Genomic DNA, 27,191 nt, shown 5'->3' with positions numbered 1-27,191 from the left:
GGCTCTCTCTCGCCACAGTGTCTGTACGCATGCATGGTGGGGCACTGAGACCCAGTCACGACTGTAATAAACATTTTCCTTTGACCTTGAGACTGGCTATTTCTATTTCTTTGTAGTAAGCCTCATTGTGTGGTCTATCAATGTCTCAGATCTTGGTGGCCTTATTATTATATCAACTTTTTTCGTTCAAAATAAGCTTATTGGTTGCTAGTGAATTGAATGCTACAACTACGTTTTCCAAATGTATCATTTATTTGACCTGTACTTTCCTTTTTCAACGTATAGTGTCCAAGAAAAGACATGTGTGCAAAACAAATTCAAAATATTAAAACTACTTTGTTACTGTGTTATGACCATGGACATCATTAAGGGTCGCCAGGGGTCGCACGTGCAACCCCCGAGGTCTCCCTTGCTACCCCTATAAAACATTTTTTTTTTAAATGTTCTTTTTTTTTCTTTTTTAAAATTGAGGCTATTGAGATGTGTGTAACATGAAGGTTTGGACAATTGCCAACTGTATTCAAGTTGAAGTGAAATTCACCAAAGAATACTCTGTTTTCCAAAGCCAGGTAGACAACCTGTTCTTTGGAATAAAACCACCATGGTTGAGGGCACAGTTATTTCTCACAGAGAAAGAAACTACTGTGGGATTTAACAACCACAGGGGCAATGCTGTGTAGGAAGACAGGAAAGGATAGAGTTGAATTCTAAATGTCCCTTCCTAGTAAACTCTTCTGTCCCTGTGTAGCGCTGCTGGGCTGCCTACAAAAACAGGGGATAGGATAAGAAGAGACACTAACTACTTCTAGATGTTATGCACCATTCAGCCTTGCATCAATGTGCCCATCAACCACTCTCTCCCCCTATGTGTTTGCATGGGAAGAGACAAGTACCCGATCTAAAAACAGTGCTTACGTGATGAGGAGAACATCCATCCACTGGGTTGTATACAAATTTATTTGCCCAAGGATTGTTTGTCACACCCCATCCACTGTAACGTAGCTACACTGAACACGTGATACATTAGACATTAGCAAGTAGTAGTAATACAAACACCTAATTTGGAGTTTTTTGTGGTCAAGTAAAACACGTTAATTTAAGAGTGACTAACGCAAATAACCAACTGTGCCAGTAAAAGAAATGTGATTTCATTGTGTAGTATTTAAATAACATGTTTGTATTGTTAAGCATTTTAATTGCAAACGTGTTTGAATTTGAACAGGTTTAACAGGAGTGTGCACTATAACTGTACTTGTAAAAGTGGACAGTTCGCTAAAAAATGTTAACACATGTTCCCATGTTTTTGTTCCATGAGTAAAAATGCTGTGAAATAAAAATATTCCCAGAGAGGGAGTGTATTGCTGAACGAAATTTTGCCTGGAAATTGCATTTGTTTCCTTGTCTGCTATTGAAGTCTTATTGTTCAGTATCAGTAGTTATTCACTGTGCTCCAAACTTTCGAAACATTCTGATTAGCTCATGTGCTAATATAGCCTCATAAACCTGGGCGATCGTCATCGTGTTACGGCCCGAGGTGACGGTGATAGTCATAAGTTGGTCAAAGGTCCCTTTCCCAAACAATAATGACCCATCTCAAGGTCTATAACATTATTAGTACATAGTGTTAATAGCAATATAGATTTTGGAGTTCTGGTGGTGAAAATAAAAATTTACTTTAATGGGGAGTACAATAAATACACAAAACTTGTTAGTAAATGAAGTCTGGTCTTATTATTGATTATTTAAATACAAAGTTGTGTTTCTCGGGTAAGCATTTTAAGTGCACATTGGGCATGCATCATGGGTAATGCAAGGATGAATGGTTTCTCTATCTGAAAGTGAAACACGCGTTACAAGTTTTACCCTTCACTTTGGTATGTTAAATTGGAGTGTCTTGTAACAAGACATATTGCTAGGAAATTGCATTGCTGCTTCTTCAATGCATAGAAACACGTCATGCTGCTGTTTCCCTGACTACTTCAGATACCAAAATGCATGGAATGCAGTCAATACTTGTAGTTATAGACTGCCTTTCAATGACAACTTGTATGTGCTAATCTAACATAGTCACACATTAATGTTAGCCAATTGTGAATGTGAAAGATAGAGTCTGATTAGTGTAACCTTAACTTTAAATATTTTGTTTGTCAGCCAGAAGCATTATTTTGTGGGCTTATTCTGTACACAATCTCCTGAGCGATTGATATGCATTGTAACCTGCCATTTACTCTGCAATATTCCATCAGCATTGCTCACCACAACGCAATTGTGCAAGACTGAAGTGAGAGCACCTTGCACTTAACTGTCTGAGGGGACTTTAGGAGGGAGTTACAGCATTGCTGTTTTCATTCTGTTGATTTTCCTCACAAATGGCATAACATATCAACACAAACTAAAACCTGATTGGAAATTAATTTAGAACTTCAAGGGTGTGTTGACAGTGGCAAAAGTAGGTTATTCAATTATTTAGTAGGCCATATCTGGTTATGACTGCTAAATAAAGTAGTTCCCTTCAGGGAAAATGTGATGTATATGGATAGCATAGCAAAGTGTGCATCCGTCCCTGAAATGGATACCATATGTTCACCCATCCAGCGAGAAATCCTGCTTCATATCTGTAGGTCCTGTTTTCTGGCCCTGACATAGATAAACAGTGCACGCCTCCCTCAACCCAGTCCCGGCTAACTGGAGAGGGATGGGCGCTGCACCTGCGAAAAGAAATTGCTTTTAACACGAGATGGGCTGCACCCTGAGTTCTTGGCTAACTTAATGGAAACAAATACCGGAGTGGATTTTCTAGCCATCCCAACCGAGAAACCTCTGCCTGTATAAAAACATATTATTTTTAAAATCATTCCCTACCCCTTTCCAAACGTTCCTCTGATTTGAGTACCAACTCAATTGGAAACTGCTACATCAGCCTACCCTTACTTGGAGGGTTCTCTGGAATGCATAGGGTGAGTCTGACGCAACAGACCCCCTTCCTAACTCTAGGTACCACTGACATGCAGTATCAGGCCAGATGATGGCCTCTGTCTGTGGTCCCATCTATCCTAGGTGGCCTCAGGAAGGCCCCCCGCATCCTCCAGATATCTCATGCCATGGACACCTCCCGTCAACCCCCTATATTTTTAACGTCCTACACCTGCTTAACTGTCCTACTTAACATTCCTTCTATATAATTCCCCTCTCTATTATCCCCACTTAATATTTGCACCACTTAAAATGTATTACTTATATATGTAATGTAATATACATTAAGACAAACAATGACATGCTACATATAAACGTATGTATTACACTATGTCACAAAAAGGGTGACTGCTGCAGCCATTCCCCCCCTTCACAGTACCTTTGGTTATGTCCTTTGTGACTGTGGTGATGGGACTGAAAAGGGCCTGCCCCATGGTGATGTAGGGGTTTGGCACCACTTCTGCTCCTTCCTCTGGGTGCCCCCGTCCACCACGTGGGGACACCCTTGATCACCTGGATGTCTTCTCATTTCCTTCATCTCAACCTGTCTAAAACCGAGGTCCTCTTTTTCTACTCCATCTTCTCTCCCTCTTTCTTTTGTTTCCTCCATCTCAGCTAACTTTCTGTTCTTCAGCCTGTATTCTAGGGCTTCTATTTGACTGTTCTCTCACTTTTTCATCTCACATTTCTTCTACGGCTCGTAACTGTTGCTTTCTTCTCTTTACATTCGTCGTGCCTGCCCTTTTATGTCATTCCACGCCTCAAAAAATGTCTTATCACAGCGCTTAATTTCTTTAGACTTGATTACAGCTCAGCCCTTCTCATTGGTCTTCCTATATCCTGTCTTACCCCTTCATTCTATTTACAATTCCTCTATGTGTTGTGGGATGTTTTTATCCAGGCATCCGAGCCCTACCTCAAAACTGTGCAGTACTGACATGGAAAACATCATGATGGCCAGAGCTTCCCAGAAAATGCACAGGGAAATGCATGAAGAATAGGCTGCCGCTCATTTTTGCCGATGTTATGGGCACAGAAGGGCACTGCCTAAAACCACCATTGGACTACCCACACAGTAGTCTGAAACCATTGGGAATGGCAATGCTGATTGCCAAAAGCAACCTAGAATTGTGGGGAATTCATTTTCTTAAATCCCAAAAATGGGTGCATTACCAGTACTCACCACTATCAGAAAGCCGGCGTTTTAAAACAACACCAGACTTTTTTTTTTTGTGTAAAACTGAATAAATGAACCCAAAGCAGGCCAGAGAAAGACTTACTGAGAGGTGGATACAATGTAAAGTTATATTCTGAAATGACTTGAAGGTTTATAACAAGACTGGCTAAGCTGTGGATTTCAGCAGTTTAAGTAAATTTGGACTGAAAGACACTAAAAATCTAAATGTTTAAAAGAAATGAGTGACCTACTTTTGAGTGTCACATAGGTTGCAATTGTTTAAATGTCATAGTTTTAAACTTAGAATCAGCATTCTAGCTGCATATGTAAAAATGGTTAGTTTTATTTGAATGCAGAAAACTGGGTAACTAAAAGTGACATTAGCTGGGGCCTGGCTTAAGGAACTGAATTCTGCCCACCAGCTACCCCCGACAGGAGATGAGACTTGCACAACAGCTGTGTTCCCAGGCCTAGCTGCCTTTTGCTGCTCCCACCAAAAGGGATATGACACGTCTCTGATTGAATTACCTGGGCTCTGCAGGAAATTGAACAAAGCCCTGTCCTGACTCAGGCAAATGTTTTATTATGGGGGCCGTAAAAGTGGCTTCCTCCTGGAAGGAAAGGGGAGGAGCACTGCCTGTGAGAGCAAGCTGGCTTGGCAGAACTGGAAAAACCAGAAATTCAACCTTGTGCTAGGGGGAAACCACACCCCTGTAGCCAGAATATGGTTTTAGAAAAAGATGAATAACTCATAGTACGGACTTGTCATGATTATTTAAATGATACCATAATTCTTGTGATTTTTCTGCCCACATTTTAAGAGGTTTTTAGAACCGGTGGTATGATCTGGGGGCAAGCTAGCAGTTAAGAGGGCATTACTTAAAATGTATGCATGTTAAAAATCTGACACTTCATCAATTAATGTCCATACTCCTTGCGCACATGTGTGTAAATTTGGGGTAATGTCCGATATTACGAAACCAGTTAAAAAGTGCAAATGTTGCCATTTCTGAATGCAAGCTCCCAGGAAGAGCAGATTTGGACAGGGTATACCTCCTGTGATATGTGATGGGTGCCTGTAATTTCAAACCACTGTGTAGCTATGAAATATGTCTTTTTGATCAAATATAGATTGTGTGTAAAGTTGACAGGGGTGGGTTCTCTGTATCATAAACAGACCTCGTCATGATGACACTTCATTTCATTCCCCCAATCAAGGGGAAGAGGAGGAAGTGGCCAATGACAAGTGGAGAGGGGTAGAGCCTAGTGATGCTGCACACACACCCATTTTCAAAACACATAAAAGCAGACAGTCAGGACAGATAGGGACAGTCAATTCCATTTGCTGCAACGCGCTCTGCCGGACCACACAACATCCAGAAGATACTAGATTCCACACTTAGACTTTAAAACTCCAAAGAACTTGATTCAGAACTCAAAGCAAGGGCCTAAACCCACAAACTGAGAACTCTTCTCAGTGGGCCTCAGCATCCAGCAAACCTAACAGCGATAGCAACTTCCAGGAGCCGTGCAGATCAGCGCTGGGTCCAGAGAAAGCTGTGCAGAAAGATCCAGAAGCGGTGCTGTACCCAGAGAGGCAGAGCAGAGCTGACCCAGACGCTGTGCGCAGAGACCGTCCGTGGCGAGTGAAGAAAACCTGACACAATCTGCGGCGAGGCCCATTCTATTTCTAAATATATTGTGAGTATATAGCAGAACTGTGCAGAACCAATCTCTTAGTTAAAATAATATAATTCAATCTATTTTAATCTAACCAGAACTGTCTCCTAACTGTCGCCTGTCATTTGCAAAGCTGTCACCTGTCATTTCTAGTTGCTAGCTGTCAACTGTCACTTTGAACTTTTAAAATTTCAAATCTGAAAAACGACCTTTACCATATCGCTCATATCTCCATGACCGTTTGTCTTAGAGACTTGCAGTAACTTTCCTCTGAAAGCTGGGAATCTTGGCTTTTCAACGAACCTAGAACCACATTCCTACTCCCTGTACTTTTGCCGCAATCACGAGAAACGCACTCGCGAATTTGCCACGATTTGCGATTTGGCCTGATTTCTTTACTTGTAAAAAGATAGCTGTTTTGCCTGAACTGCTAAATTCGCTTGCCTCTTAGGAACCATCCCTGAATCATTGCTTGAGTGAGCCTGGACTAATATTAACTAGATACCACTCACCCTGAACCTCTAGAGGGAATTAAAAGCATTTTAGCATATTTTTCACTTCATTGCCAGCACATGTAAAAGCATTTTGGGCCTGTGTTTTAAACTTCTGTAGTCTAAGCTTGCTGGGGTGAACTGAATTACATTTGATTGCATTTCTGAGAACTGTGTGCTTTCCTTCCATTTCCTTGCATTGCATAAAGGGGGGAGGGGATTGCCAGAGAAAAGTGATTACATTGTTTTGTTGAAATCATATTGAGTATTTTCTGTATTGCATTTTCATTCAACATTACATCCATCTGAACTTATATAAAGCATTCTCTACCACCTTATTCTTCTGTTCCTATTCACAAGTGTGCTAGTGTCAGACTATCCATTATTGATTACTGCTCAGATTCAGTGTGATATTCAATTATTAATTATTATAAAGTGTGATATATATATCGATTGTTTAAATTATCAAATAAACCTTTTAAACTTGCAAAACAGAACTACTTCTTGGCTCAGTGGGGTCAGGGGGATTCCAAGAGAGAGGTGTTATATAGGGGTAGTCATCCAGAACGCATGAACTGGACATAAAGATATATCAATAAGGGTTTCCATTCAGTATCCCAGACTAGGCATTGACTTAGCTGTAGTGTTGAATTGAATCCTCTTACAGTGTCTTCTTTTTTCTCTCCCCCATGCGTCAATCACCTTCTTCATCATTTCTGCCTCTATTTTACCATTTGAAGTACGTTTCTTTTCCATTTTCTGCCTATTGTTTTTAAGTGTCTCTATGGCCTAGCTCCATCCCATCTCACATCTTTAGTTTGCTATTATTCCCCGGCACGTTCTCGCCACTCAGAAAAACGAGTTTCCTCTTGTTGTCCCCAACCCCCTTGTGCATCCACTCGCTTTCACTCTTTCTCCCTTCTTGGTCCTTTACACTGGAACTCTCTTCCGCTTTCTATATGTTCTTCACCTAGCTATCATATTTTCCAGACCCATCTGAAAGCCCACTATGTTTTGCTTCTGTCTGACTCTCAACAAGTTGCAATAAATACAAATACAAATACTGTGCAAAACATGGTGTAATCCTAGTTCCTGGGTGTCCCCCTGTAAATGCAGGGGCCTGCCAACAAACAACGTCATTCACCAGTCTTTTTCCATCTTCAGGGTGGCCACATTATTAAGAGGGGACATCCACACTCGCTGATGTACCAATGACCTTGTTAATCGTCTGGGTGGGCCCCCCAGCCTCGGGGGGCCCACCTGCACTCACTGCTGCACCCCTGACTATTTGTAATATTGTTGGGGAAGGCCCACTGGTGTGGGGGCATATCGCATCGTGTGGGGACATCGCCACTGCTCACCACTGCTCCCAGCGCCATGGTCATGGGCACACTGCAATAGTCACCTTCTCCTCCTTCCGGCTGCCCCAACTGCCATGCTTTTTGGAGCCTGTCACTTTTTGTCACTCGATCTTCACTTTTCTTCACCACTATTCCCTATAGGGATGGAGCAGACTCACTGATCTTCACCTCCTGAGCTGCTGCCTATCCTGCATGGCCCTGGAGGACTTCAGAAGGGCACACTTCACTGGCAACGAGGTGGGCCAACTAAGGCACAGTCCAGCAGTCTGGTTGAGGAGGTGGCTTTGACCAGGCTATTCTTTTCTTTGGGCCAGGCAGCCCCATGCAAGCTCTCCGGGCCGTTGTACAGTCCTGTGCCCATCTGATCTGGCCCCCGGGCGGGCTAGCCTCCATCTGGTCTGGGCAGCCAAGCTTCCCCTGCCTAGAAGCTCCGCACTCTGGCTTGCTCTCTGTGGAGCTCCCTTCACACGATCCAGCACCGGTGATGTTTTTAGGCCCTGCAGGTCCGCTCAAAGCAGCGACCCCCCCAAGGAGCCAATAATGTTCAGCTCCCTTCTTCTGTAGCTTATTTTTTATTTCTCCTTTTTTGCTAAATGTTTCTTTCAAATGTCACTTTTATTTCAGACCCCACTTTGGATTATTTTCTCCCCTGCACGCACAGCCGATTCTCGGGCAGGGGAGTTCTGTTTCTTTCTTCTCCTGTTTTTCCTTCTCAAACATTCAATCCATTGGTTTAAACACACACACTCCCGCACACCCCCTTCATAAATAAAATAGGTTATTTACCCTGGTGTCTGCATCTTTTTTTCTCACTTTGGGGAAGAACATGCAGGCCATGTGCTACATATCTATTACACTTAGGAAACAATGCAGAGACAAGACAAGGCATTATATTGAGTAACTTTGTTTATGACTAAGTAGCTTTTCATACAGTATTACAAGGTCTACATACCTCGGGCCTTACTGGGTCTTCAATGCCGACCACAGCGATGCATGTCAGCTCATTGAGGATATCGTTTTCACTTTCCCAGTCTGGTTCTGGGGTGCCTGGAAAGTCCCGGTAGGCAATACAGATCGTTCGAAGTCCATCACAGGCCATAGGTTCGATTACCTTTTTCACCATCTCATCCCGGTCACGTGGTCTGAAGACTCGAGGCTCGCCAGCTGTATCCAATATTCTGCCGCACCTAATAAAGAAAAACAAGTGTTTTTTTTTAATTTATTTTTATATTGTACCTGCATGATGCTTTTTATTGTCACTAGTATTGCAGAGTTTCCAAAATGCCCGAGCAGGGATGCATGAAACACCTATTCCTATGCAGCAAGTTCTCTGTCGCTGATGCAATCATTTTGACTTCGAGATAATCCATGATATTGAGAGATTAGTATTTGGTTTGTGTTCAGCTGCGGTTTGAGGCCCTTCGCTATCTCATGGCCTATGATGACTGATGGGCCTATGAATGACGAGACTGCGCTATTTATACAATAGTATGTTCCATTTGCATTAGATCAGAGATAACCACTTCTGATTAGAGAAAGCCTTTGCTCGTCACACAGCCCCATTCTGCCCAGTGTAACCGCATTCTCTGTGGAACCTACGAGTTATGCGTCACGTGCCCATGCTAATTTGATATCTCTGCGAGGCCCTTTTTTTGATTTACTTCAATCTTTCAACTGTGACTGCCGTCAATATACGCACAATTCAGCAATGCTGCTCGGTGTTTCTTGCTTTTGGACCCCGTGTTTAGCCTCATTACCAAATATGCTACGGCCGTAATATAATGGAAGCAAATGGGAGGAATGTCAGCAGGGAATGTACAGTATTCAGCAGTTCACCCTAAGATGGAGAGTAGGAGCTCAAATCCCTTGTACCAGAGGACAGACAGCCTTTGTCAATGAATACACTTTGTATGGGATTGGACGACTCTTAAGCTGGTGCCTGGATGTATTGCAAAAGTCACTTGTGCTTTATTCAGATTAGGTCCCTGAGCAACCGCAAGTTCCTTCTCAGTGGGATTGTTCTGACAACAGAGGTGCAGTTTACTGTAACCGTAACTAAATATTGATGAGCCACTCCCCATCTGACCCGCATTCGCCACAATTTCTATAACCATTATTCCACCACATATTATGGTACTGAAAATGACCTTGTTCACTGCAAATATCATTGAAAATGAAGTAAAGATCAGAGACCCTTTAAACTGTTTTCACATTTCTCTTTGTGAAACAGAGCCACTACCCCAGCTGATAAATAACGTGATTGCTCCAGGAGCGTTCATCTAAAATATGCATACACTTAAGATCATCTAAATAGGTGATTGTGAATTCACAAATGACTCATAATTATTAAGCAATCGGAAAACAGCTATGCATCTTCTGTCAGCATCTGCTTATTAAATGTGTTTTTGAGCGAAAGACACTGGGAACCTTTTCAAGGATGCCTCACGCAGCAATGCCATTGCCCTGCAAGGCGTACATGATTCCAAAGGGTCCGTGGGCTGCTGTGATGTTCCTCAGAACTAAAACATGCCAGCCTCCAAATTAATTAATGGAATAAATCAGCAATAGCAGTGCAAGGAGGCAAGCGCATTTTTCAACCTTCCAATATTGCTTTGGCATGGGATTGAGAACATATGGACTTGTCATTTTGATGAGGCGTTCCATCAAAAAATTGTGGAAACAAGAGATTCGTCTGGCTTTATCAGTCTCACAGCGAATTCTGTGTCTTATATTTTCAGATAATTTACACTGGAATAGATGAAGGAAATAATAGAGATTGCCCAGAACCTTCGCTGTAGTGGTAAATCATACCTTTCGAATATTACTGTAAAGGTTAAGAAGCTACCTGTATTTTACCATCCTTTTAATACCCTTGGTGGTCCAATTAAAGAAAACTGGGTACAATATACAGTCTTCAAGGAATGTTATTTTTTTGTTTGTTTGTTAAAGCCATGTGTACTACTGAAAAAGGCTGGCACGTCTACGAAAAAGCTATTGTGTATTGTTTGAAAAACAGACTGCATGTAATATTGATCTGCCTTCACAAACATTTGCCAAAATACAGCAGTGTGAACAGGACTTCCACAAACTAGAAGTTATCAATGGAATTTCTACAAAAGGTTCATACACAATTAGATATCTGCCAGAACATCATGGAAGGAGTGTAAATGCATAGAGGGAGCAATTCCTTTAGTTCTTGGTAACACATTGTTCACTTCTTCTCCATGTGGATCCCACCTTGGGTTGCATCGACTTGCCTTAAGGTCATTGCAGTATCTGAATTAAGAGGATTTATTGGATATAGTATATTGGATTTAGCAATTGATTCCGTCATTCAGTAGGAACTTGCCTGTCACGAAGGTATGAGAACAAAGCATGGGTGCAACGTTTTACATTGCTGACATATACAAATATATAAAACATGTTGTAATGTATGACTACAAGACTAAGTTGCACCTTTTCATATCGCTCAGAAAGAGCATTGTCTGAGCAATGGCAGAATATGTGGCAACAATGACTTTTTAGCGAGTTCAACATACATTGGCAAGTGTCTCCTAATATTAACTTTTCAAATTCATCCTTTGGGAGTGTTGTTATTCTGCTGTGAAATTAAAAGCGGTCCATCTAGCTTGTTTGTTGAAAGGATATCCCGATTTACCTGATTAAAGACAGAAAGCGAATGTACAAAGAGCCCCACTGAATTATTATGTTGTAATGTAATGGGATGCCCCTCTTATCCAGGAACATTTACTGTAACAGAATGATGATGCAGAATCACCTTTAACAGTGAACATGGGAGCTATACAATACATCTTCCATTCAGCATCAGTATCTGCCCATGTATATGCACAGAGGCCACTGTGTTGGCTCAGTGTCAGACAATTAGTGTATCTGATATAATAGCGCCATCACAATGGGCCTCATTAGGACCCTGGCGGAGAGGGTGTTACGCCAGCGTAGTGCATGGCGTACCTCTCCGCCATACTACGAGTTCCCGTAGCGCCATGGAGGTTTTCTCCGCCTGGTTTTACCAGCCGGAGAAAACCATGGCGCTACGGGACCTCGTTGTTAATTACGCCACCGTATTTTACGGTGGCGTAATTAACTCCTTCCCCACTCCCATTATACCCTATGGGGCAAAAATGGGAATGGGGAAGGGCAGAATGGGGATTGGGGATTTACCGCTCCGCCGAGGTCGGAATGGGGCGGTAAATCCGCCAACCCCCATGGCGCTATCGGCGGCTTTCCGCCATGCTTCGCGGTGCATTTAGCACCGCGAAGTCCGCCTGGGTCCTAATGAGGCCCAATGTCTTTCCCCTTTCATTTGTATTTGCTATCGGAGCCACATGAACTTCAGTTTGTTTGGCCAGCTCACTGTTGTGCATGGCAACCTCCTCTGCCAACTACAAGATGGTTGTAATGCAGGTGAGTCATGCATAAGAGCACCAAAAAGCCTGCTTTCCTAATTGCATTTGCCTGCAGACATGTATTCATCTAAACTGATGTGCCGATTTACTAATTCTAGGGTAGATAAGTGTGGCTGAGCCACACATCACCCAGATGTTGACTGTATTGGGGTGATTTGGGTTTGGCTGACCTTATAAGAGATTCATGTGACAGGGGCACAGCTCGTAATGATGCAAACCTACCTGACTAAGTGGTACTTTTTAAGGAATGACATGCTTGACATGTGACTGCATCCTACCTTCTAGACTTAGTAGTTGATGATGTGACCAGACAAATTATAAACATCAAGATCCATTCCAACATATGACGACATGTTTCTAATGAATCTGTCAAATATTAAGAATGTGTGTATGTTGTCATTTGAATATTATCCAAAATGTATGTGAAAGCACGTTTTGTATGTTTATGTTTGTATGAGGATGTGTGTTGAATGAATGAATGAACTGTGTAGTGTAGAAATGAGTTATGCCATCTACACTGTTTCAAATGTGATTTTACCTGCAACTTACTTGTGATCTTTAGTGATAATTGGTACATGATTAATTGTCATTCATAATTGTTGTATCAAGTTAAATACATATTTTTGATACGGATTTATTAAATGTAGTCCTCTGGATATTTTTTCAGTATATAATGTTATGGTAATACCCTGGTCCCGAGTGTGGGGTTCACCTGCGTTTTCAGCATATCATTGACCTGTAGCATGGCCTCTGCATATTATTTAATGACATTAATAGCCTCAGTCGTCCTCATGGAAAGAAAGTAAGCAGAATGAAATGTCCGGCATCTCAATGTATAGCTCACTCTTCACCAGCCCAACAAACCTTTCACATATCCATGTCTGTTATGTGTCCACTATATTGGAATATTATACACCTCAATAATTCAAAATGTATGAATGTTTGAATGATGAAGAGCAGATGCAATCTTGCAATATCCTACATCAACTTCACTAATCTGATCAACTTCATAAGGATGAGCGCCAGACTTCTTCTTAGCCAGATTCAAACCTGGAACCGACAGGCTACAAAGAGACACACGCAAAAGTCACTTTAACCTAAAGAGATATATTTGTGCAGAATATGCAGTTGTCCTCTTTCTAATCCACTCATCCAGCCTTACCAGGCCATATCTATTTCTCTTAACCTTTCTCTCCCGTCAAGAAACCTTTTAAGATATGTTGGGGTCAATCCTGCCTGAACTTGTCCCACACTTCAGGAAGATTGCTGCCTCATCAAGAAGATTTGAGCAGAAATTAAAACTCTGCAGGAGCCCATAAACCAACCTGAATCTCGAAAAGAAATATGTGGAAGCTGGTGGATCACTTTTTGAGAACGTTTGGCCACTAGCCTGACTGCATATTGCTCCATGGTGTTCAGGATATAACTGTGAGTGAGCAGTTTGCAGCCATATCTTCAGACCATCTGAGTTAAGACCAACCTTCGAAGTCAAGTACCAAATAAATCAAAGAGCTCTTAGCAACTAGGCAAACCTAAGGGCTTTTAAAAATATTGGAAATGTAAAATGCGACTGCAAGAATTACAGAAGGACAGCAATTTTGCTTTTTAACCATCAATAAAAGTCGCTAGATCAGGGACTTCATCAATTGTGAAAGCGCATGAGTGATTTATTGCATCATATGTATATTTAACACACTTTATATTTTGGGCATGATTCAGCCCATTAATAAACAGATTGCAGAGAAATGACAAGAAATAATGATCAAATGGAACCGATGGCACTGCATTGTACCTTTGTGATGTTCCTTCAGATGGCATCACTTCTCCCCAGAGGGGAGTCCCTTTCCATGAGGCTAGGGAGGTGCAGCCACTAACTAATAGTTCTCCTATGGTTGGTAATATGCTGGAGGACCTCATGAGAGAACTTCCCTTCCTGGGGACAAGAATGTGAATCCGGGACATGACTCCTTTAACTCACAACCCCATAGGGGAACCCCAACCCAAAAACGTTCTCTATCTATGATGCAGTCTGAAACTGTCAATGTCGGCTTCAGATGGCTCACTATCAGCCCCAAATGAGTCCCCCCCCCTCCTCATCTGGAGAGCTGGAGCTTGGAGATGGCACCTCTTGTCTTCCTCTTGCTCTGACATTTGTTTTTTTTTGTGAATGTACGGTTACCCCAGAACGAAGCCACTGTGGCCGTGCAGTGAGAACCAGCCAGTGACCTCTCTCCCGGTACTGGCAAGAAAACGGGAAAGCCTCCTATGGCACAAAAAAACCCTGGCAGTTGAGGTGAGGAGGAGCCAAGAATGGAGTCTGGGAATAGTGCAGAACATGAGCTCTCAGGAGGGCTCCGGATCTATGCTGGAATCTGGTGCAGTCACAGAGGAGAATGATCAAGTGCGGTTCCACAGGGGCATACACCTGGCAACTGACAAAGCGGTCCTGAGCTATCGGGACCATGGAGGGAGAGAATCTTTGATCCCCCGGAAGGGGGGACCCGAGAAAAACTGAGCAGAATGTCAAACAGTGAGGCCGGGGAGAAGGGAAGCCATGAAGGCGAAATATAGCGAGAGAGAGAGAGCAGGGGAGAACGCCAATGCGAACGACACGAAGACAAAGGTAGGCCGCGAGCGGGGGCGAGCACCCGCTGCAGAACAAGGGAAGCAAAACGGAGAAGAAATGCCAGCGGAGCCGTAAGAAAGGATAGGTGGAGGGAGCCAACAGAGGAAAACAGCGTTTGTACCCAAAGGAAAGAGGCAGCATAAGGGTTGCAACATGCTGACCGCTGGGAGACATGAAAATAAGAACCTCCCAGCGGTCGGTCATATTGGAAACAATAGACTGCTCTGAAATGCAGCACTAGAAAAGTGATGGAACATCAATCGAGGCCAGTCCTCCAACGACTCCATAAGCTCCAATTGCCAGGGCGCATGACAGTAACCATGTGTTATTGTAAACTGTGAGATAGTCCTGCTATGATGATGACAGGGATAAAGAAAATCACCAGCAAGCTGCCATCAAGTGGAAGGAATGCTCATCCAGCTGTTGTCAACCAAACTGGCGTTATGCTTGGGCCGTCCCTGCTTTTTAAACCCAACCGCAAATAAGGACTTAGTCCGAGTTCTAGTTCTGTCCTGAATCTGGAATTAGAACCTGGTGAGCAAGGAGGCTATAGAGAATCCCACAAGAGTGGAATTGGGCTCCTGGAGACTGCAGCGAGGCAGCTCACCTGAGTAGCAGAGGCGAAAAGATGGATGCCTGAGAAGCATCTTGTGAGTAAGTTGGAAACCGGTGGAGAAATCAAGAGCTGGTGGCTTGGCCTGCTGTGGGCGAACTCTGCTGTACAAGTACTGCACTTAGACCGCCTAATCTGGCCTACCACTGAACCTCCTAGTTGAATGTAAGGGGAGTATGAGAAAATGTGGTGGAGATGTGACCTGTAACGAGGAGACCATCTGGTCCAGAATGTGCACTGGACGCGAAGACAAGCATGCCTACAAAAAGAAGTAAAAGTAGAAGGCAGAAGAACAATTCTGTGGTGAAACTGGTGAAGCAATCCTCAAGAGAAGGTAGCATGAATAAGAATTCAACCGGGAGGGGGCTGGGAAAGTTTGAGACTGTCAATCATGAAGCAAAAGTGAAAGAAGTATAAGAAGAAGAAGAGAAAGTAGTGGAACACCTTGTGAGGAAATTCTCTGGCCAGTTCCAACAGGGAGGGGTCCTAAGAAGTCAAGGAGGACTCAGGGAACCTCTTCATCATCCCAGTGCGGGCAAAAGAAAGAAAGTAGAGCAATTACAGAGTGGAAGAAGCCCTTTCAGGGAACTACAACAAATGTTGAAGAAGTTAAATTAAGATAGCTCAGAGGAGGTTACTAAGAACGGGGGACACACTAGGAGAATGTAGTCATTCTCCTAGCTCCACTGGTGTGTTGTGGAACCTTTTCCTCTTGGATTGTGAATCTTAGAACATTTCCAGTATTGGAGAACATTGTACCCTACTACCAATGTAAGTCGTGAGGGCAGTTCTGTTCTGACAGATTTCCTAAGATCAACCTGGAGAGCTTATGAGGTCACGACAAAATTGAATCCTGGAAAGACTGATGTTTCTTCAATTTGGTTGAATCCAATGATTAAAATAGATACTTTGGAGTAATTGGCTCTCTGCTGGGATCAAGAAAGTTGGAGATTTATATATGGGGTTGAGATGGAAAACATTCAGAGAACTTAAAAATGAATTCAACTTGTCAGATTTCTTGTATGGTGAATATAGGAGGTTGAGAAGAGCTGTGAACTTGCCATCATTAGACAGATTGGATTTATTAACCAACATCAAGATGATAAGAGGTAGTGATCATATGGACCCCAAGATGTACAACCTATTAAGTGGATTCTCAGAGATAAGAATATATTGATGGCCTGGTTGGCGAATCTGAAAGAGGAAATGACTACAGATAGATGGATAGGTATCTGTGGTAATATCAAACAGATGTTGATGATTATCGATGAAACAGATTGTGAAGTAAAGATCCTTAATCAAGTGTTTTGAACTCCAGTTTGCCTATTCAAACATGGCCTAGTAGATGCAGATTCTTGTTGAGATGTGGTATTGATAGAGGCTCGATTGGAACGCATGTTATGGAGGGCCCTAAATTGAAAGAATTCTGGAATGGGAATGCTGGGGTGTTGAACAGAGTGTTAAAAGAAGACCTGGAATATGACTTTGAGACTCTCATCCTGGGGGCAACCAGCATATATTAGAATTTGAATACGCATCAAATCACCTGAGCCTTGAGAGGGGCAGCAGTGGCAAAGAAATAGATTTTACGTGATTGGAAAACAGCAAAATCATTGAAATGGAGCAGCTGGTTGGATGACATGTACCATATTTGGAATAGTGAAAGGGTGATAGTCTCAGTGCAAAGGAAGTAATCACAATTTCATAAGATTTGGGGGGATTTCCTGAACTTGGATTTGGTATAAAAATGTGTTTATGCAGAAGCCTGATGCTAAAATGAGTAACACCTTATATCATTTCAAATGTATATGATATTGTTGTACGATTTCTCATGGTTTGTGTCAAATGACTTTTGAGTAACTTGAGCACTGAGTTTTGTCTTCTTTTTTTCTTTTTTTTTCTCCTTCGTTATTCCTCTTTTCCCCTTCTGGGAATGGTATATTTATTATGTTGTGCTTATTAGTTTGGGGGTTAACTTCGAATATGTTATTTTTTATTAAGGGGTCTGGATTTCATATTGGTATACTGTTGTTTCTGTGTTCTTGTTTTAATGAAAAAAAATGTAATAAATTGGTTCAAAAAAAAAATAAACACACCGGGCTAACTATGTCCCTGAAACACTGAACCATGCCATTGTAATTGTCTGTCCTTCAGACAAATGTATTTTACAAGTTCATTCTTCTTTGAGTAGCATTGAAACATGTTATTTTTAAAGAGTGCACGTTTTGCACCAACAGTTTTGATGATCATCTGAGGAAAGATTATTTGGTCCATTGGGCACATTTTAGGGTTTCCTTGGTCCTACAGCCTCTATGGACTATTACAACAATGAGTCTTTGTGTGTTTGGATAGGCATGATACTTTGAAAATAATTTGATTTCTCAGTACAAACATATGTACGGTCTTGTGGAAAATGTATAACAATTACTCCTATCAATTCATTGAAATTCACAATCAATATGTGTGTGGTTATATAACTACATTGAGGGGTTGTTGATGTCCAATACAAAATTCTCTTTAATAACATTAATAATATAATATGACACAAGTGGGTACACACAAAGGAAGTCTCAACTGTGTGATTGCAGCTCTATTAGGATTTAGTCAGATTCAGAAGCTGAATAAGAAACAGTTATAAACGGTGCCGGTGCATCCGACATGCTCTGCTTGCGGGTGCTGCTCTGCCCGCCAGGTCAGACCTGGCGGGCAGAAAGCCACCAGCGAGCACAACTCGTAGTTTGTCAGTCCGGGAACTACGGTACCGGCAAGCTTACCGGTACCGTAGTTTCCAGACCTGCAAACTTATAATGAAGCCCACTGTGTTGTTGCTGTTCAAGGCACTTGTGGGATGCACATGTCACTTTGGAAAAGTTGAAAATAATATGTGTTTTTAATATATATTTTTGTTGATTAATAAAACGTTTATATTACAGCTTGGGATCAGCTGCTCTGATTCACGAGAACATACAGTAAATGAGAATGTGCTTGTATGTTGCCGTAACCACAATGCCCATGCCAAAGGGGTATATTAAGTATTTGTAGTATGTATACCAGGGATGACCCGCTCTGAATTATTTCCTTGATGTCTTCTTAAGTTCAGTGTGGATTTTCAGTTACTTGAATGTTCATTGTGCAATTACAATATGCCCTTGCAGTGAATCTAACTTTAATTGCACACTTTCATTTTCATTACTGGATGAGGAATTGGGAGATGGTGATAACGTAACAAATTCTAACGACAGGACAAGGAAGAAGGATGTGAAGTTAATGCAATGGATTAGTATTGGGGTACTAGGACAAGGAAGAGGGATGAGGAGGCAATGGAATAGAGTATGAATGGAGAACTGGATGATGAAGAGGGGCCTGGGACATTCTGACGAGGAAGAGGAAGGTGGGACTAAAGTAATGGATCATGAATAGGATACTGGGATGAGGAATAGGGCAGTGTAGGTAATGGCATACTGGGATGATGCAGAGAGAAATGCAGGTGATTGAGCACTGGGACGAGGAAGAGGGAGGTGGGGGCAATATAAAGTATTACTCATGGAACACTGGGCCAAGGAAGATTGAGGTATTGTCTATGTAACTGATTCATAAAGTGGTAGTGGGACGAGGACGAGGGATGTGGGAGTAACTATTACTATTGAGCTATTGGTATGAGGAACAGATATGTGGGGTAACGGAGTACTTTGAAAAGGAAAAGAGAAATTATGTTATGGGTGTACTGGGACAAGCATGAGGGATGTGGAGTTAATGTAATAGACTACTTATAGGATACAGGGATGAGGCAGAGGGAGGTGGTGGTAATGTAACAGATAAATAATTGGGCATCATGAAACAAGAGAAAATCTGGCGCTGCTCAAAGCTGCATCCGACCTGGCCCTCCTCATGGAACTCGAGCAACCCGCCGGTAACTAATCAACACAGCCAAAGGCCGCTACTATCAGAATACCATAGCAGAACCTGACAAAAAAGCAGAGCCATCTTCAAAATGGTCAAGAAGTGTGTCAACCCACTATCCAACCCTGCCATACCACACTCCATCGAAAAATTCACTGCCATCAACAACTTCTTCATCAACACAATCAGCAAAATTTTCCAACACATAGACACCAGTTCTGCATCCACAGACCCACCTCATGTCCCTCCTCATAATATCTCCACACCTTGGACAACATTCCAGACACTCTCGACAGAGGACCTGGTAGAAACACTGGCCGCTCTCAAAGCCACGTCGTATACAGATGACATCCTACCAGCATCAATCCTCAAGACCCTCCCTGCATAAGCTCTCCTTCCCTACCTAGAGATCACCAACGGCTCCCTAACTCAAGGTACCTTCCCATTGACCCTAAAACAGGAAAAACCCTCCCTCTACTAAAAAAACTTACTGTGGATCCCGACAACCTAGGTTACTATCACCCTATCACACATCTTACCTTTGTAGGTAAGATCATTGAAAAAGTGGTAGCCGTACAACTGCAGCAACAAATTGACACCAACAATCTCCTCCAAACCTACCAATCCAGATTCATACCCAGCTGCAGTACGAAGACAGCAACTATACAGGTGATCAACAACACCCTCAATATCCTTGACGACCGTCACCCCTGCCTCCTCGTTCTACTCAGCCTCTAGGCCGCTTTCAACACAGTAGACCACCAGGTGCTTACAGACACCCTACATCAGCACATGGGGATCAGCAATCTTGTCCTACGCTGGTTCAAGTTCTACCTCATCAACTGCAAGCAATTTGATCAGATACACTCCCCTAGATTGCCAATGCTACCTGTCACCTGTGGAATCCTGCTGGGTTCCATCCTCTCCCCAGTGATCTTCAATCTATACATGGAGCTGCTGGGAGCCTTCCTGGCCACACACAACATCCACATCCACCAATACGCTGACAACACACCTCTCAAGATCAACTCCACCAAGGACATCCATAGGCTCAAATTCTGCCTCTCGCTGATCCAGTCTTTATTGTCCAGTACATACTTGAAGCTGAACCCCTCCAAGAGCAAATTCCTACTCCTCACCTACAACACTGAACAACCAGACTTACAGACCTGGCTATCAACCATGAACTCTGAGGCCTTCACACCCGAGCTCACCTTCTACCAAATGTCCCTCGGGTTCCACATCGGCAAACATCTCTCCTTCAAGACACACATAGATAAGACAACTCAGACAGTTTAGTATAAGTTCTCCCTCCGGTGAAAAGTCAAGTCCTTCCTCCTTCCGGAAATCTTTAAATCCACTGTTCAAGCACTGGTCCTATACCACCTGGATTGGGGCAATGCACTTCTCAAAGGCCTTCCATCATCCTCCCTTGTGCCCCTGAGAAGTGTCCTACACACAACTGCACACCTCATCAAGGGTCTATGCAGATATGACCACATCGCCTGGCCCTCATCGACCTTCACTGTTTCCCACTGCATGCACAAATCACCTTCAAGTATTGCTGCATCATCGATAAGGTAGTCGCTCTCAAGTCATCCAGCTACCTCATGGAAAAACTCTGCATCTCCAGTGGACAGCGCACCACCAGAAGCCAGCTCACATTCAGACTTGAAATCTGCCGCTGCAAAAAGGAAAGGGCCAGAAAACAAACATTCTCTGCCTATGCTGTAAGTCTATGGAACCTCCTCCCGTTGGCATCAGACTCACCCTGACGTCCTACAATTCAGAAAATAACTCAAGACCCACCTCATCAAGGAGTCTCTCCTCCTCAACACCTAGGCCATCACCTCACCCCTCGCACCACCTAACTCACTAGATGCCACCCCCCCTCTTTCCTGCCACTCGGTATAGCTGTATCCCTCCTCTGTCCTCCTCCATATCCAACCCCTGCAGTATATTTGTCTGTTGTTACCACTGACAAGCTCTCCATTATGCATCTGTAATGATGTACACCAGTGTAAAGCGCTCTGTATTGGTGTGTACCTCTGTAAAGTGCTCTATTGCTTCTCGAATCTAGGTCCGCGCTCAATTAATATAATAATAATAATAATAATAATAATAATAATAATAATAATAATATTGATAATAGGGTATTGCGACACAGAAGAGGAAGGTTGGGTAATATAATGGATTAATATTGGGTACTGAGATGAGGAAGAGAGAGTTAGTAGTAATGGAGTAGTGGGAGGAGACAGAGAGAGGTGGGAGTACTGGTGGGAGGTGGGGGTATTGTAATGGATTTCTAATATGTCACTTGGACAAGGAAGAGGGAAGTGGCAGTACAGGTAGGATTACTTATTAGGTACTGGGACAAGGAAGAGGAGATGGAGGATATGCAATGGATTACAATTGGGGATATTGGACACAGAAGAGGAAGGTGTGACAAATTGGATTCTGCCTCGCACGAGTACAAGGGTGAGTAGCAGTGAAATGGCCCACTCAGCCCTCACACTTCTGCAAACCAAAATACAATGCAATCATAAAGCTAAAACATGGGAAATCAAGCAATATACCTTCTTTGCCTTTTGTGATAATGCAGGCCGAGGGAAGGCTATTCTCTCAAGAGGGGTGTGAAGGTGAAGCAGTATTGATGCAATTGAATTAGGTGCTGGATAGCATATACTGGGTGAGATAGACATTCATGGAAGTATTCTATCCAGCACCTAATTCAATTGGAATACTTTGTCCAAGATTACAAATACAGCTTCTTACTTATCTGCCTTGACAAAGACCTTCATGGTGGAAGCACGTGCCGGCACTCTGTATGCGATCGGGCACTGTATGTGCTAACAGATCAGGGCAATTACATGACAATAAAGCAACATTTAAACCTCTAAACTCAATTGATAAGACTTTTCATTTACTTGCTTCTGACTCACAACCCAACTGGTCACAACTTTAAAGGTCCAGCGCCAGAGCACTGAGGAGGTTCCATAGACTTACAGCATAGGCAGAGAATGTTTGTTTTCTGGCCCTTTCCTTTTTGTAAGGTACATTTTTGTACCTTACAATACGGGACATTTGAACATTATCCCGCAAGAACCAGCAGCAGGACACACACCATGATCAGCGCAGTGATCTATTTTTCCTAATGCTCTGATCCTCACCTATATTTAAAAAGGATGCAATGGAACTTTTAACAATGCCCAACACATTTTTTTGATTGTTTGTTAACATAATTCGAGATCGACTATCCAGCAATAGATCTTAATGCTCACTGCTCCAAGGGACTTAAGAAATATCTCATTGAAAAAGCACCGAGAATGTGGGGTTTGTTTGATTCATACAATTAGAACATAATGTGGCAGCAGTTTGGTATAAACTAGACTTATATTTTGACATGGAATATGATTGATGTTAATTTAGTTGACGGTCATAAGTGTTCTGTGCACAAATATAATGTAAAGATGGCAAAGGCTGTATACCCAGCAGGATACAATGCATGATTTCAAGCCTCTTATGTTTTCTAACTAGTTCAGAATGAAGAGTAAAATGGAGCTAAAATTCCAAGGTATTAGGCAAGAAAGTACTTACTTTTTCAGTACGATTTCTGAGGCTCCTTTGCTGTACATTCGAAAGCTGTTGTCGGGTAATTTGATGACGGTGCTCATGGACTTTCTAGCTGAGTTAAAGGTGTATACTTTGTACAGTTTTTCTTCTGGTATTTGACTTCGAATGGGTTGGTAATCTCGCTTTAGATCCAAAAGTAATCCTAACAAGCCACATTCTGTCTTATTCCCAACTTGACGTGGCAAGCCGACACCATTTTCTGGTGGCTAAGAAGAAAAAAGACAAAATAAATTAGACAGCGTCACTACGGGTAGAATATCACAGTGCAACGAAAGCTGCCTTATTAGCAAAGGGGCAAAACAAGGCTTATTAGCACAAGAAGATACAAATACCTGTAAAGAGGGTACATTCCTGCGAATCAGTGCATAGAACAGTGGAATCTATCCCCAATTTTCATATCAAGATAAGATGATGGATCTTTCAATCTTCTTCATAATATAATGTTACAGTACGTTACAATCTGGGCACTAATGAATCCTGTCAGGATAAATAAATTAAAACACCTTTGGCACCTGCATGGGGCTAATTGTATTTAATAATTTAAAAAAAAAAGGAAATATGACCTTGTGGGTGTAGTGCTGTGCCATGCAGTACTTTTGAAGTTGGTTTCTATGGTGATGATGTCACAGTCATTAACCGAGAAAATTGATTTGAGGAAGTAGGGAGTGGCACCAAAGTGTGCTGTAAGGTAAGTGAGTTAATGTTTACAATTTTCCAGCCTTGTTTCATTTGGGCCTTAAACCTGGATGGCCGGTGATTACTAGGAGGGTGTGAAGATTGCTGTGGTGCTTAACAGTAAGCCCTCCTCCTCCCAGTTTAGATCTTTCTTTGAACTTTCATGACGGTTTTTACAAGTTTTATTACAAGGCCTGCGGAAGCAGCTTTGTAGTTATAGTCCAGTTGCTCAATTCATAGGAAGAACACTTTTTGGGTGGCTTATAACTTCACTCTCCCTGGACGAATCCTCTCAAAATGTTGCCAAAAAAGTATATGATTCCCTTAGAATGATTCTGTGAAGTTTGGTGCAGTTTTGTGAAGGGTGGCAAAGTTATAGAGGGGGTCCCAAAATGTGTGGACATTCTCATAGACGCAATGGAACAAAAGGGCTCACGCCTAAAGCAGAAAGCGCAGGACGGATTTTCACCAATTTTGCACCTGGAGCAGCCTTTGATCCTGAAAGCTTGTTTTTGTAAATGTGGTGTCAATTTGTCCAGTATTTATTTTTAAAAACCACCAAAAAATAGCTAACCAAAATTAGTGATATCTGTGTTCCGTCTGCGGACTCACTTCGCTATACGGTACATGGACACTCCCCTGGGCCAATCAGGGACCGGCTGATGTCCGCGGACAACAGACGTGCCCACTGATTTAGTCTTTGTTTAAAATTACTGAAAACTATGATAATGCAGCATTCATTTTTGTACTATTAAAAAATACCAAATAAAAAAATATTGTACTTCTATGGTGCATGCTGCAGCCATTGCACCATGCATATTGCATATCTATATTTAAGATTATGTTTCTGTATTACCAACAACACTCCAAAATAATATTTTGTTTAGATTAGTACATTCTTTAATACATGAAGTACTTCATGATAGGTCTCCTAATCACCTCTGACATGTTGCTACCAACATTGTGAACACAACCCATTGTAGGAACTTTGTATGACAATTAATTTAAAAGGTGATGTCATCAGTGATGTCATGCATTACATATGTGATGTCATCTTTGATGTCCTGGGTGTTAGTGTTAGCAGTGCACAATGGTGGCGTGAGTTATGGTTGCTTAGCTTACCATAACTGGCCAATTTCTGGGGATTTTCGGTTTTACTTGTAAAGATAACGTTCCTTTAACAAAGTTTTTTCACTGAATTTCATAGGTTCTTATTTGTGCAACTTAACCATAATGTCCCTTTAACAAGGTTTTTCACTGAATATATATATATATATATATATATATATATATATATATATATATATTTTTTTTTTTTTTTTTCTTTAAGTATTGTAAGAACAAACATGAAAAAGGGAGTAAAACAACTATCAAAAAACTAAAAACTACTAGCAATTGTGCCCATGCTCTACCCAGACATCCTCAATTACCTCAAACGTTGCTACATTTAGTGCTGACTGCATATAGCACTTTGTGCAGCTAAATATGCCACCTACTGACCCAGCAGGGTCCAACACTGGGGCAGCAGATACAGCAATCCTATCACTGGAGCCAGAGGACTTCAAAGGGAGAGGTCAAGCAGATGACACAGCTGGTGAGGATGTTTCTGCTTCCTCCTGTGGTGTTTCAGGTGCGGCGGTGGGTAGCAAGGCAAAGTGGATTGCCTGTTGCCAGAGCCTGCTATTGAAACATTCATCCATTTGCTCCCAGTGGTAATGGATCGGGCGGTTGAATGCTATGATGACCAGGCTTTGTGCATGAACTGTGGAAAATCCTCTCCTTCGTATGCCACCACAAAATGCTGTCCCTTCTCGACTTCTGATAGAGGGGTCTCTTCAGTCACCTTAAAGTACTGACAACACAGGAAAGATGTGAAGCTCCTGTGGTGGTTTTTCTCTTGGTTGGAAATGGCTGCTTTATCCACTCAATTGACATCTTATCGGTATTCAGTGACAGTGATGAGGTTGGTCTCTTCATCACTGGGAGATGCCTCATCAAAGTCCCCCAATAACCCCACTCACCCATCCTTGTTACAGTACACCATTACTAATCCCTTCTTATCTAGGGGACACACAAAAGAGGAAATACTTGATAAACCTGATGTTGCGTAGCTCAAGAACAGATAATGATAACAAATGATATGACATCAGGTAGGTTATCAGAAAAAAAGACAGAATTACAGGTGGTGGGAGGTGTAGCATACCAAAACCATGGGAATTCAGTGAACAAACAAACATTAGTTAAGGGAAAGATAAGGTAAATAAGTTAATTGCAACAAAATCCTTGAAATTCTGTGGAAAAAACCCTAGTTGAAGTGATGTTAAGGTGAGACAATCTGTTGCAATGAAACCTTTGAAATTTGGTGAAAAGAAAAAAAAAAACGTTAGATGAAGTGACGTTAAGGTGCTGAGTGAACACCAGAAATCCCTTGAAATTCGATAGGTGCTGAAGCTGAACTGTCTTAACTACGATGCCTCATTACGCTGCCCCCTAAACCCACTGATGGCATCATAATTTACATCACTGATGTCATCACTTGTGACATCACTTATAACATCATGAGTGACATCACCTGCACAGCAGATAACGTGTGCAAGCAAGAGAGGGGCAACATTTAAAAATCGTGTTTTAGCATTAAAGGGTGGTTATAGTTTATGTGTTTCAGACAAATATCTTTACATTTAAAAACAAAATACATCTAATTTGAGTTTTCATGGCTTGACGTTATTTCAGTTTAAACAAAACTTGTATTAAACATGTTATGATAATACTCAGCAACATATGCTGGCATTTAAAAATAAAATACATTTAAATAGTGTTTCCATGGCATGACTTTATTTTACTTTGAAGAACACGTTTATTAAACATGCTATGATAATAGTCAGCAATTGAGGTGCAAATTGAGAAGTCTTATTAAAGTGCCAGACTAATAAATACATGTATAAACTGTTTTTACATCTGCTACACTCTTCATGTTGCCAAAAATAGAGTTGCCGGATTGTTGCTCCATGCGTGACATTCTTTTCCCCAACATATGGCATCAGATACTTGGCAGTAGCATATCCTCCCCTGCACTGCTTCATAACAAACAGCATCTGTATGCCAAGCTGGTCTTCCTTCAGATGCTCTCTGCTCTCCACAGCTAGATCTGCAGGCACCTCCTACACCACACTGTGCCCATTAAGGTCACTTCCTGCTTCTCTTCACATTGTGTGACTCTGAGAGATTGCACCGAATGGCGACAGGGAATACCACTCAATGCAAGATAAAGCAGACACAAAGGCATGTGAGTGTTAAGGTACATACTGCTCGCATCTTCCGTCATCAGTAGCGTTTACAGGAAGTTCACCTTTGAATGTCCCCTTACAGGTACATCATGCTTGATGTGTTTGACAAGAGAGCACATGGATTTTATGCACACATTCGTGTATAGAATGTGCCTACATCACATAGGTAATCAGTGCAGTTCTGACCTTAGTGTTAGCTTAAATTCAATATGTGTAATCCAAAATGCACTTACATTCAAAAAGCCCTTTCCACGTATACCTATAGCTGTGCGGTTGCTGTTGCCCACATGTGCTGCACATTCATTCGCTTGTATGCATGAAGCATTTAAATTCTCTGCTAACCCACTC

General features: G+C 42.1%; 1 protein-coding gene across 17 annotated transcripts in view; it reads right to left on the bottom strand.

Moving 5' to 3' along the window:
• The window catches only part of ATP2B2 (ATPase plasma membrane Ca2+ transporting 2), a 2,164,916-nt gene that overhangs the window by 445,325 nt on the left and 1,692,400 nt on the right, over window positions 1-27,191 (bottom strand). For all 17 annotated transcript variants that reach the window (XM_069643898.1, XM_069643899.1, XM_069643906.1 and 14 more), the window contains 2 exons: window positions 22,846-23,087; window positions 8,635-8,869 (listed from right to left, as the gene is read on the bottom strand). In XM_069643898.1, the coding sequence (XP_069499999.1) occupies window positions 8,635-8,869; window positions 22,846-23,087 (477 nt within the window). The remainder of the gene's footprint in view (window positions 1-8,634; window positions 8,870-22,845; window positions 23,088-27,191) is intronic.

This window comes from Ambystoma mexicanum, chromosome 2p (genome assembly GCF_040938575.1).
Source record: "Ambystoma mexicanum isolate Mex_15411 chromosome 2p, UKY_AmexF1_1, whole genome shotgun sequence".
NCBI lineage: Eukaryota > Metazoa > Chordata > Amphibia > Caudata > Ambystomatidae > Ambystoma > Ambystoma mexicanum.
Note: the sequence above shows the minus strand (reverse complement) of the source record. Positions and strands in the feature narration are given on the sequence as shown.